Here is an 11,106-nt window from a genome sequence, read left to right as displayed (position 1 = left end):
GCAAACTTTCACTTTCGATGCAGTAGCGACGCTGAACGAGGAAGTGCGACAGAGAGGAGGTGCGACAGACACACAAGGACCCACCGCTGGAAATACACACAGACCCTGGAGGCTCGTGATTCCTGGTAAATTTAATATTTATTTGAATACTTAAATCAAACTAGAGAGTTACATGTGTGGCTCTCCTACTTCTGGCTGAGCGTTAAAATAAAAGCGGAAGTCTTTAAAACTGCTAGAGCTGTGCCAACAAGCGAAGACATAACATTTCTCCCTTTAACAAATCGCCTGTTAATATCTTCAGTTTATCCACTTAAATAACTACGAAGCCTCCTTCAAGTTTAAGTTCATATTCTTTTAAAATATTACATAAATGTTGTGGACATGTTTACTACTTTGTAATAACAGTCTCATAAGAAAGAGAAACGTTAACGTTCTGTAACAAAGTTAAAGGCAGCTGGAACTTCCCTGAGTGACTCGCCACACCTCACAGGAGGTTTTTAAATAAGTTGTTTTAAGACTGAGAGCTTCTGGATTCAAAACCCTTCACGTTTTAAGTACTCTTTGTAAGGGACACACATAAGCTAAAACATATATATTTTTATGGTTATTTAACTTAAACTCAGCACACGAGCCTTTATCACGGAGTGAAGCAGAAACCATGAACACACTGAATCTTTTCTAGCAGTGTGCAAACTTTCATCTAGGATGAGAGTGGAAAATTCCTCCAGTAAAACTCCAGCAATATGAGGAGTCTTCAAAAACCTGGACTGATGCAAGAAGACATTAACAAACATTCACTGTATTCAGTCCAAGAAAGACAATAAGAAGACCATACAGTGACACCAACCACAGATAACATGAATGCATCTTCAAAAGCAAATAAAGTTTATAAAAACAAGTCAAATTGTACTGTTCCACTTCATAAAGGCTCTGCACTTATTCTGGTGCTGTAAAGTGCTTGAAATCTGAATCACTAAACTACTCATTATTCAGCAGCAAATAACTACTTAAAATCATTTTTTATTTGTTTTTTGTTTAAGAAATATTTGCATGTAACAAAAACTGAAATCTGATACTCCTATTTTAATTTGACAGCAGTATCAGAATCAGAAAGGGTTTTATTGCCAAATGTTGAGCGGGTTTACAACATTAGGAAATTGCTGCGGTGATTCAGTGCAAACATACTGTTATAAATTAAGCTTAAATAGACATGAAAATAAAAATGAGAATAAGAATTAAAAGTGCTAAGTAGATAGATATATACATGATATATACATGAGTGCAGGTGGTGATCAGTGCCAAACATGGAATGATGCAGTGAACACAGCGTAGGGTGATGTGTTAGTGGTGGGAACAGTTATACGGTTATTGTTCATGTGTTCAACAGCAGAGGGGAAGAAACTGTTCTTATGGCGAGAGGTTCTGGTGCGAATGGACCGGAGCCTCCTGCCTGAGGGGAGCAGGTCAAACAGACTGTGTCCAGGGTGAGAAGGGTCAGCTGAGATCCGAGCTGCACGCCTCAGTGTCCTGGAGGTGTACAGGTCCTGCAGAGATGGGAGTCTGCAGCCAATCACCTTCTCAGCAGAGTGCACAAACGCGTTACTGTAATCTGATTACTTTTTCAAGTAACGAGTAAAGTAAGGGATTACTATTGCAAAATCGGTAATTAGATTACCGTTACTTTCCCGTAGGAACGCTGCGTTACTGCGTTACTAAAACCGTGATTTTTTTTGCGAGAATGTCTCATGACAGTGACGTAAGCAAGTGCGACGTTGGTGACAGCAGCTGTGTGCAGATCAACAATGGATAATATATCGAGTGCGGGAGAGAGTATGAGCGTGCAGCGTTTAAAGTGTGGAAGTACTGACCTTACTTTGAGTTTGATTCCATAAAAAGTGACAAAAACATTAGCGTCCATCGTGCGTGGGAAGAAAACTTCTTTTTACAGCGAAAAAAACCCCTAAACTTCCGAGCAAGCACCGAGTAGCTACGACGTGATGGGAAACTCACAGAGACACTCGCGCGGATTCTTCAACTGACCGCAGCACACCTGCACCAGGGTAACCCTCCGCCTACCCTGCTCCTGCTTTACAGGTGAAAATAGAGCAAAAGGACCGCTGAGTCTTTGACTTTATTTATTTTCTGCTGTGTTTTACTTGCATCTGTTTGAAAGAGTGAGTGAAAACACAAAAAATATTTTATTTTATGTGCTGGAATGTGTAGAAAATAGGTTTAAATGTTAAACTAATTTATTCAAGTCAGAGAATGTTGCATATAATTAAATGTTTTGCTTGATGCATAAAGTTAAAAGATTAAAACTGATAAAACAAGTTTTAAAAAGAGACTTTTCCATTTGATTACATTTTGTATGATGGATTATGTAGAAAAAGTAGAATTGGGCTGAAAGATCTATCACTTTATCACCTCTTCAGGTTGTAAATCGTGTTTTTAAAAAGTAACTAAGTAACTAAGTAACTAAGTAATTAATTACTTTTGAAAATAAGTAATCAGTAAAGTAACGGGATTACTTTTTTGGGGGAGTAATCAGTAATTAGTTACTGATTACTTTTTTCAAGTAACTTGACCAACACTGCTTATCAGTCCCCTCAACTCTCTCTGCACCCTTTTCAACTCCTCTTTGTCTTTGGATTTGAAGGCCCTCCTCTTCTGCTTGAGGACAGCTTTAATTTCTGGGGTAATCCAAGGTTTGTTGTTGGAGAAACACCGTACAGTCCTGGTAGGTACGGTGTTATCCACACAGAAATTTATATAGTCAGTAATGCATGTAGTAAGGCTGTCGATGTCCTCTCCATGGTCGTCACAGATCACCTCCCACACAGTCGACTCAAAACAGTCCTTAAGAGCCTCCTCGCTCTCCTCTGACCATCTCTGCACTGTGCGGGTGGCTGGTGGCACCCTGCGCACTAAGGGCTCATACACAGGGACAAGGTGCACCAGGTTGTGGTCAGATTTGCCCAGTGGAGGGAGAGGTGATGAACTGTATGCCTCTTCAGCACTGGCATACAGTAAGTCCAGTGTTTTATTGTCTCTGGTTGAGCAGGTCACATACTGGGTGAAGGTGGGCAGTGTGGAGTCCAAAGAGGCATGATTGAAGTCCCCTGATATTATGAGAAGGGCTCTCGGAGATTGTGTTTGCAGTCTGCTGACCACTGAGTGGAGAGTGTCACAGGCTGCATCCGCGTTGGCCGAGGGGGGGACATACGCTGTTATTGCGATAACATGCGAGAATTCCCGGGGCAGGTAGTACGGACGCATGCTAACGGCTAACAGCTCAATGTCTCTGCTGCAGAGTTGTTCTTTCACAGTGATGTGCCCAGGGTTACACCATCTGTCGTTCACAAAAACTGCCAGTCCCCCTCCTTTCCTCTTACCGCTCTCTCTCGTCCTGTCCGCTCGCAGCATCTGAAATCCTGGTAGTGTCACGCTTGTGTCCGGAGTTAGCGGTGTTAGCCACGACTCCGTTAGCATCATGATGCTACATTGCCGGTACTCCCTCTGTGACCAGGTTAGCGACGTGAGCTCATCCATCTTATTGGGCAAAGATCTTACGTTTCCAATGATTACAGAAGGAAGAGATGGTCGATAACGTCTCCTTCTCGGGCGACGGCGCTCCTTCCCAGCACGACACCCCCGTCTTTTCCTCCTCAGCTCGCTGGGAATGTCGGGTCTGTCCGCCGGCAGTACCGCTGCGGGACGCAGCGCTAACAGCTGATCCTTACTGTAAACAAGTGGTGGGAACAGTCATATGGTTATTGTTCATGTGTCCAACAGCAGAGGGGAAGAAACTGTTCTTATGGCGAGAGGTTCTGGTGCGAATGGACCGGAGCCTCCTGCCTGAGGGGAGCAGGTCAAACAGACTGTGTCCAGGGTGAGAAGGGTCAGCTGAGATCCGAGCTGCACGCCGCAATGTCCTGGAGGTGTACAGGTCCTGCAGAGATGGGAGTCTGCAGCCAATCACCTTCTCAGCAGAGCGCACAACACGCTGCAGTCTCTGTTTGTCCCTGATAGTGGCTCCAGCGTACCACACGGTGATGGAGGAGGTGAGGATGGACTCGATGATTGCAGTGTAGAACTGCATCATCGTCCGTGTTGGCAGGTTGAATTTCTTCAGCTGCCTCAGGAAGTACATCCTCTGCTGGGCTTTCTTGATGACGGAGGTGATGGTGGGCTCCCACTTCAGGTCCTGGGTGATGGTGGTACCCAGGAAGCGGAATGAGTCCACAGAGGTGATGGGGGTGTCAGTCAGGATGATGGGGGGGAGTGGGGCTGTGTGCTTCCTGAAGTCCACAATAATCTCCACTGTCCTCTGGGCATTCAGCACCAGGTTGTTGTGGCTGCACCAGGACACCAGACGTTCAACCTCCCTCCTGTAGGCAGACTCATCCCCGTCAGAGATGAGCCCAATAACGGTGTTGTCATCTGCAAACTTGATTAGCTTGACAGACTGGTGGGTGGAGGTGCAGCAGTTGGTGTACAGGGAGAAGAGCAGAGGAGAAAGAACACAGCCCTGAGGGGAGCCGGTGCTGATGGTCCGGGAGTCCGAGACATTCTTTCCCAGCCTCACATGCTGCTTCCTGTCCGTCAGGAAGTCAGTGATCCACCGGCAGATGGGATCAGGCACATTCATCTGGGAAAGCTTGCCTTGGAGATGGTCTGGAAGGATGGTATTGAAGGCAGAGCTGAAGTCCACAAACAGGATCCTGGCGTAGGTTCCTGGGGAGTCCAGATGCTGCAGGATGAAGTGTAGGGCCATCCTGCAGCATCAGGATGGCCCTGATGCTGTCCAGTGATCCTAGGTTTCTTGGGGACAGGGATTATGGTAGAGGACTTGAAGCAGGCAGGCACATGACATGCCTGCAGTGAGGAGTTGAAAATGCCAGAAAACACTGGGGCCAGCTCGTTTGCACGGTGTCTGAGGGTGGCAGGAGACACACCGTCTGGGCCGGGAGCTTTTCGAGCATTCAGACTCTTAAACTGCTTCCTCACACCTTCTTCATGAATATGAAGAGTTGTGGTGGGAGGAGGTGGCATGAAATCCTCTTTTGTGTGGGGTGAGGAGGGGGGTGTTGTAGGTGAACAGTTTGAAGGTGGTGATGGCTCTATGGAGGGGGGAGAGGTGGGGGAATTAGTGTCTAAAGTGCCTCTATTGTTGGGGCCGTTGGAGGTGTGAAGGCTGCCTGATGGCTCGTCAAAACGGCAGTAAAAGTCATTGAGGGTGTTGGCCAAGAGCAAGTCATCAGTGGAGTGGGGGGTTTTAGGCTTGTAGTTGGTGATATTCCTAAAACCTTTCCACACAGAGGTCGAGTCATTCTCTGAGATCTGCTGCTGCATCTTCTCAGAGTGCTGATGTTTAGCAACGTCCACTTCTTTAGTGAACCTGTACTTGGCCTCTCTGTAGCAGTCCCTGTCTCCGCTTCTGAACGCCTTTCTCTTTTCCAGCCACAGCTTTTTGAGTTTAGGAGTAAACCAGGGTTTGTCATTGTTATAACTCACCCTGGTGCGTGATGGCACAATGCTGTCCTCACAGAAGTGGATATAGGAGGTGACAGTGTCCGTAAACTTGTCCAAGCTGTTAGAAGCAGCCTTCATTGTGTCCCAGTCTGTAGACTCCAAACACGTGCGAAGCTCCTCCACAGCCTCGTTGCTCCACAGTTTTTTGGTCCTCACGACAGGTTTGGAGAGCTTCAGCCTCTGTCTGTACGCAGGGATTAGGTGGATCATGACGTGGTCAGAAAGTCCGAGTGAAGCGCGGGGCACCGCGCGATAGGCCCCGCTGATCGTGCTGATCGTGCAGTTTGAGGTTGTAGGGTGTAAATCTCTAGTTTTTTATGCGTTGGTTCATTTCCCCTCTTGAAAAGGTGAACCATCAGCACACTGAAGATGTGTATCAGACAGCATTCATCCTCCTTTCAGTCCAAACTCCTAGCTTGTGAGAATGACAGTCATTATTTTTGGTCTATAATGGAGGCTGACATGTTAATATAAATCTTATGTTACAGTATTTGTAGTGCTGGATCCCCAAAATGAGCATTCGTGGACAGGATCAGGTGGAGAAGAAATACGACCCTCTAGACACCACCCTGAAGTTTGTCAACAGAGAGGATGACTTGGATTCATCATGTAAGATTTGTTTTATTTTTACTGAATATAATTTATATTTGGTGTTTTGTTTCTGTCGTGGAAGCAGCAGCTAGACTCCAGCACAGATCAGAGCAGGCATCAAAGACAGATATGATCAGTGTTGGGCAAGTTACTTTGAAAAAGTAATTAATTATAGTTACTAGTTACTTCTTCAAAAAAAAGTAACCGAGTTAGTAACTGAGTTACAATATTCTAAAAGTAATTAATTACTTGAAAAGTAACTATTGCGTTACTTAAAAAAAACATTTAACCCTCGGGGTTAAATTGTGTCTGAATTTACAGTTATGTTTTCATTTTGACATACTGTATTAACACAATTGATCTAACATCAGATAAAAAACATGAAATCAGAGTAGAAAAAGTGATATTTCTTACTGTAACAACCACAAACATGTTTATTGAATCATATTTCATAACTTTAAATGCAAATATAAATTGTCAATTTTAAAATCCTATGCACAGGTTTTGCAAGCAACAAAGTTATTTGCATCCATTTACCTTTTACCCTTTTTTTTTAATAACCATTTCAAACTATTTACAGAACAATCAGCTGTTCTTTATTCAATAAGATGCCACAAATTATTTGTGCCACTCCAAAAACATAATTTCTGTCCACTATAAAGGAGAACATCACAGCCTGATACCTGCAGGTCTGACAGCAGCAGGTGTATCACTCCTGTTTCTACCTGGAGACAGCAGTCGCCTCATTGTTCTGACACACAACACAAAACTAACCACAACACTACACACTAACTACACAAGACAACACATGAACTACACACTCCATCCATCCATCCATCCATCCATCCATCCATCCATTCGCTTCTGCTTATCCCTTTTCAGGGTCGCGGAGGGGGCGCTGGAGCCTATCCCAGCTGTCATAGGGACAGGTTGCCAGTCTGTCGCAGGGCAACTACACACTCCAAACACGTTAAACGTCACAAAACTCTCACATCTCGAAACTCGCTCTCTCTCTTTTTCTGCTCTCTCTCTTTCTTGCCGTCACTCCTAACTTCGCCTGTTTTTGTTTTTTTGTTTTTCTCTCATAAGCACAGAGTGCTTGCTAGCTCTGTCCTTAGACAGTAAACGTGACAAAACTATTGAGGAAAAAACGCCGCGTATATATTGTTTATCATGACTCTGGTTTTACGTGGCTTATCAACACAATTTTAAAACTGCTATATATCACCTTGTTGCTTTGTCTTTAAGTGGTCATGTGATTGGCTTACCACGACTACTTTATTCTTCCGCAGTCAAACAGCAGCACTCATGCGGTTGTTTTGCCCCCTTAGCTCCAGGTGTTGTGCTAGAAAGTGATCGTGATTACCGTCTGCGGGAGCGCGCGCAGCTGCTTAAAGCTGTAGCGTCCAGATTACTTACAGCTACTTCCGTGCAACGGATATAAGCTGAACACAGCTTCAACCGTCTGTTTGTTAAAAAATAGTAACGGACCGCATTTTCTTGTTAGTAACTGTAACGGCGTTGTAACAATAGGAATAGTAATTAGTTAGATTTCTCGTTACTGAAAAAAGTAACGCCATTACTTGTAACCCCGTTATTCCCATCACTGGATATGATGGTGATTAAGTCAGACACAGTATAAAAGGAGGAGTGGGGATACAAAGCAGCTTACATGATGTGAGATTTGTTAGATTTGGATGTGTAGAGGGGTAGCTTGACATGCAAATCTAGTTTGACTTTGTTTCCTCTCTAAACTAACAACATGTTTGATTTGTTGTCGTCCACTCCCTCCTCAGGTGATTACTCTCTCAGAGCAGAGATGTCCTGCGGCCACGCTGTCACTCCTGAATCTCTGACACGTTGGTGTCGCTCCCTGCTGGATGAGGTATGTCGTGTCTTTGTAGCCCTTTTTTAAAATTGTAAATAAAGTTTCATGTTCAATTTGGATAACGGTGGTGCAACAAAGTTATGTTTAAGGTTTGAGCTCTGTTTAAAGAAATCTTTCTTAGCTAAAATTATTATACAAATGTTACTTTTTAGGTCAAGGCCCTGCTTTGTAAATATTATTTTATAAGCTCAACACTAGGGTGCTACTGGTACTTGTTTCCAAAATGTTTGCAAAATGTTATTGTGAAAATAACTAGAGGCTTATCAGATAAATGTAACAAAGTGTTATTATAATGAAAATAAGAGCTCTGAAGTACTCCAGATTTAGACTAAGTAAATGTATTTAGTTATTTCTCTAATTATACAAGTCTTTTGTTGTTGTTGTTGGTTTCAGGGGAATTACAAATTCAGATGTCCAGCTTTAGTGGATGGTACCAAGCAGTGTAATAAAGAGTGGTCGTACCAGGAGGTGCGCAGACTGGCTGATCTGACTGTGGAGGAAATGCAGCACTTTGAAGAGAGCATGGCTCGTCTGGCTCTTGCAGACCACTACGAGGTTCAGCCAGTAAGTGACTTTCAGCTTATTTCACTTTGATAAAATTGTTTAAATTGGAGGTCTCTTTCTTTTCTTTAAAACACTGTTTCCCACATCAGTGTCCTCAGTGTAAAACAGATGTGGAGAGGAAGGATCTGTCCAACCTGTGTGTCCAGTGTGTCGTATGCACAGCTGATCAGAAGGAGACCTACCAGTTCTGCTGGCAGTGTCTGAAACCATGGAAGGGTTCAGGCCTTGGATCTGACCGCTGTGACAACGACGGCTGTGAGAACAAGGACCTGCAACTCATGCAGACATGCAAAACCATCAGTCTGCCTGAGGTGGAGGGCGTCACCAGCTGCCCCGCCATCAGACTCTGTCCTACATGTGGCATGAGGGTGGAGCATACCACAGAATACTGCAAAAACATCAACTGTCCTCGCTGCAACATGGAGTTCTGTTTTGTCTGCCTGAAACTAAAGCGTGAATGTTCACAGACTAGTTCACCATATGAAATCTGCCCCAGTGGGGTCGCTCCAAGGCAGACCTCCATCCCTGTGTGGAGGAAAACTTAAAACCATCACACATGAACAATTTAAGAGAACATTCATATTTTTCTGCAAGATTTTAACAACTGTTGATATAGAAAAATGCTTATACTGTGTTTCAAAAGACACTTTGAGCTCTATTTTGTCATCCTTCGGTTTCTCTGCCTCCTTTTGGCTGAACTTTAAATAACACAACAGACTGTTACTGTTCTGTTATATTCACTAACTGTGCAGTGAGATCATTATGCATACATCTCTCTCTGAAACTTGTCTGTGAATATGAAGTATGATTTAAATTTCAGAATCTCTTCAGAAACTTTCAGTACTCAGTTTATTACAAATGAAATCTTAGCATCACAAGAGCTGATTGTGACACGTAGTCATATCACAATGTGAAAAATAAAGAACTTATAAAATTGTCTGAGTTTCTTCTGTTTTGTTTCAACATGCTCAGAGTGAATCAGTATCTCTTAAATTCTAAGCATCATATTCATTAAAAATTTCAGACTGATTTAAAAAAAATAAAAGCAGACTTCTGTTTTCTGTTAGTGGATTGATAAATAAAAATCATGATCATTGGATATTACTGATACAAGTTAGCACTTGTATGTCATGGAGGCCACAAAAATCATCCCTTACAGAGATTCAGAATTTTTAAATTTTGTTGTCAAATCATGTGCAAATATTCATAACATGACTTTTTCTCAGAAGTGACTAACTGATCTTAAACAAGCCGACCAAGAACAACAGATACCAGACTGCATGGCTGATCTTCTATGCTGTTGTGTTTTGTTCCAATCTTCTCGTGTCTTTACACCTTCATCCTATGATGGTCTGCTGAGCTCATACCCAAACAAATAATGCTTCAAATGTCAGATTTTTTTGGTATCCACACAAAATCTGACTGCTGATTATTCATTTCTCGAGAACAGGCTAACAAATTGAGGTTAACAAAAATATAAAATTCATAGTTAGTCATTTTTATCTCTGAAAAGTTCACATAGCACAAAGTAATAACAAATGCAGGACTTGCCTAAACTGACTTTTTAAAAACATCAACCAAAGTCGAATAATTCAGTTTAGGTAAACAAGTATAATTCATGACTTTTATTTAATGGCCTTCTTGTCCAACTTTGAGGGATTTGTTGATGACCATGATAAGAAATACTGACACCTCCTGACTACAGGCACTAAACAGAGAAAAGGAATAAAGAAAATTTAAAATTAAAACATTTTGGCAATGGAGGACGATGCAAAGAGTAGGAGACACTTTTTTGTAACTGTCAGTAACACAAGGACATTTCCATTTTGCTGAGTTGAGTCATTTACTGATTGAACATGATGTCATGAATTGAAGTACTGTCCATGTGGTGTTTAAAGGGTTTGAGTGCCACTGATACCGAATGTTTCAATGACTCTTATTATATGTGTGATCAGCCTGGCTGAACCAGAGCAACAGTCAGAGCAACAGCTGATTTAAACAAACTCTGCAGAAATGGGGCTTTAATGCGTCATCATCTTCAGTTCTGTGGGGTGAGTAGAAAACATTCTCTGCCTTAGAAAGCTTCCCTCTCATCACCGCTGAGCAAGCCTTAATAGATGTTGCAGAGAATCTCTCTGATTTGACAGGGGGGAGTGCCCAGTTTACTCAGGAGTCACTGGGCGATGGGCCACTGACATGTTGTTTGTGGTGTTTTTGCAAGGATTTACATGAAAACTAGGTTTTCCATACTTCGGTTTGTGGGATTCTTGCTTCCTGTGTCATCATCTTCCTCACCGTCTTGTGTATTTGGGTTTCTCCCTCCTCTCAACCTTCTAACTAAGTGTACGGTGGACCTGTCTTGAATTCTATAATACGCGAGAGTGCGTCCCTCCTCCAGCTGTTTTCCTGCAAAAATAAGCCGCTGGTCATCTGAAACACACAAACAGACAATAAAAGTAAAGAATACACACTGACTGTCAAGCAAGACTGAGCATTTCTGCAGAACAACTGGAACAGCTGATCATGATAAA

The 11,106-nt window shown here is 42.9% G+C and overlaps 2 protein-coding genes across 3 annotated transcripts in view; one reads left to right on the top strand and one right to left on the bottom strand.

The window, feature by feature from the left end:
* The first annotated feature begins 33 nt into the window (after positions 1 to 33).
* LOC146580134 (E3 ubiquitin-protein ligase DDB_G0292642-like) lies at positions 34 to 9,497 on the top strand. 2 transcript variants are annotated; one of them, XM_085266767.1, is made up of 5 exons: positions 34 to 125; positions 6,021 to 6,141; positions 7,920 to 8,008; positions 8,405 to 8,575; positions 8,665 to 9,497. In XM_085266767.1, exons 2-5 carry the CDS (start codon positions 6,045 to 6,047, stop codon positions 9,118 to 9,120), a joined length of 813 nt encoding a protein of 270 aa, XP_085122893.1. In that variant the 5' UTR covers positions 34 to 125; positions 6,021 to 6,044; the 3' UTR covers positions 9,121 to 9,497. The 2 variants fall into 2 exon arrangements, with proteins under 2 accessions (XP_085122893.1, XP_085122894.1); XM_085266768.1 differs by lacking the exon at positions 34 to 125 and having other exon boundaries at positions 5,880 to 6,141.
* LOC146580132 (ubiquitin-like) overlaps positions 9,083 to 11,106 on the bottom strand; it is a 30,903-nt gene continuing 28,879 nt past the window's right edge. The window contains exon 2 of the mRNA XM_085266781.1: positions 9,083 to 11,005. Coding sequence (XP_085122907.1) covers positions 10,800 to 11,005 — 206 coding nt within the window. The 3' untranslated portion in view covers positions 9,083 to 10,799. The remainder of the gene's footprint in view (positions 11,006 to 11,106) is intronic.

Source organism: Mchenga conophoros, linkage group LG3 (genome assembly GCF_057382185.1).
Source record: "Mchenga conophoros isolate Kocher_MC1m ecotype Shallow Benthic linkage group LG3, M_conophoros_male_GT1.1, whole genome shotgun sequence".
NCBI classification, from domain to species: Eukaryota; Metazoa; Chordata; class Actinopteri; order Cichliformes; family Cichlidae; genus Mchenga; species Mchenga conophoros.
Note: the sequence above shows the minus strand (reverse complement) of the source record. Positions and strands in the feature narration are given on the sequence as shown.

Bases quoted from the DNA above. Each gene is read 5' to 3' on its own strand.
- LOC146580134 (XM_085266767.1), top strand. From the start codon at position 6,045: ATGAGCATTCGTGGACAGGATCAGGTGGAGAAGAAATACGACCCTCTA. The intron at 6,142-7,919 runs GTAAGATTTGTT...CTCCCTCCTCAG, and splicing joins GGATGACTTGGATTCATCAT to GTGATTACTCTCTCAGAGCA. The intron at 8,576-8,664 runs GTAAGTGACTTT...TTCCCACATCAG, and splicing joins ACCACTACGAGGTTCAGCCA to TGTCCTCAGTGTAAAACAGA.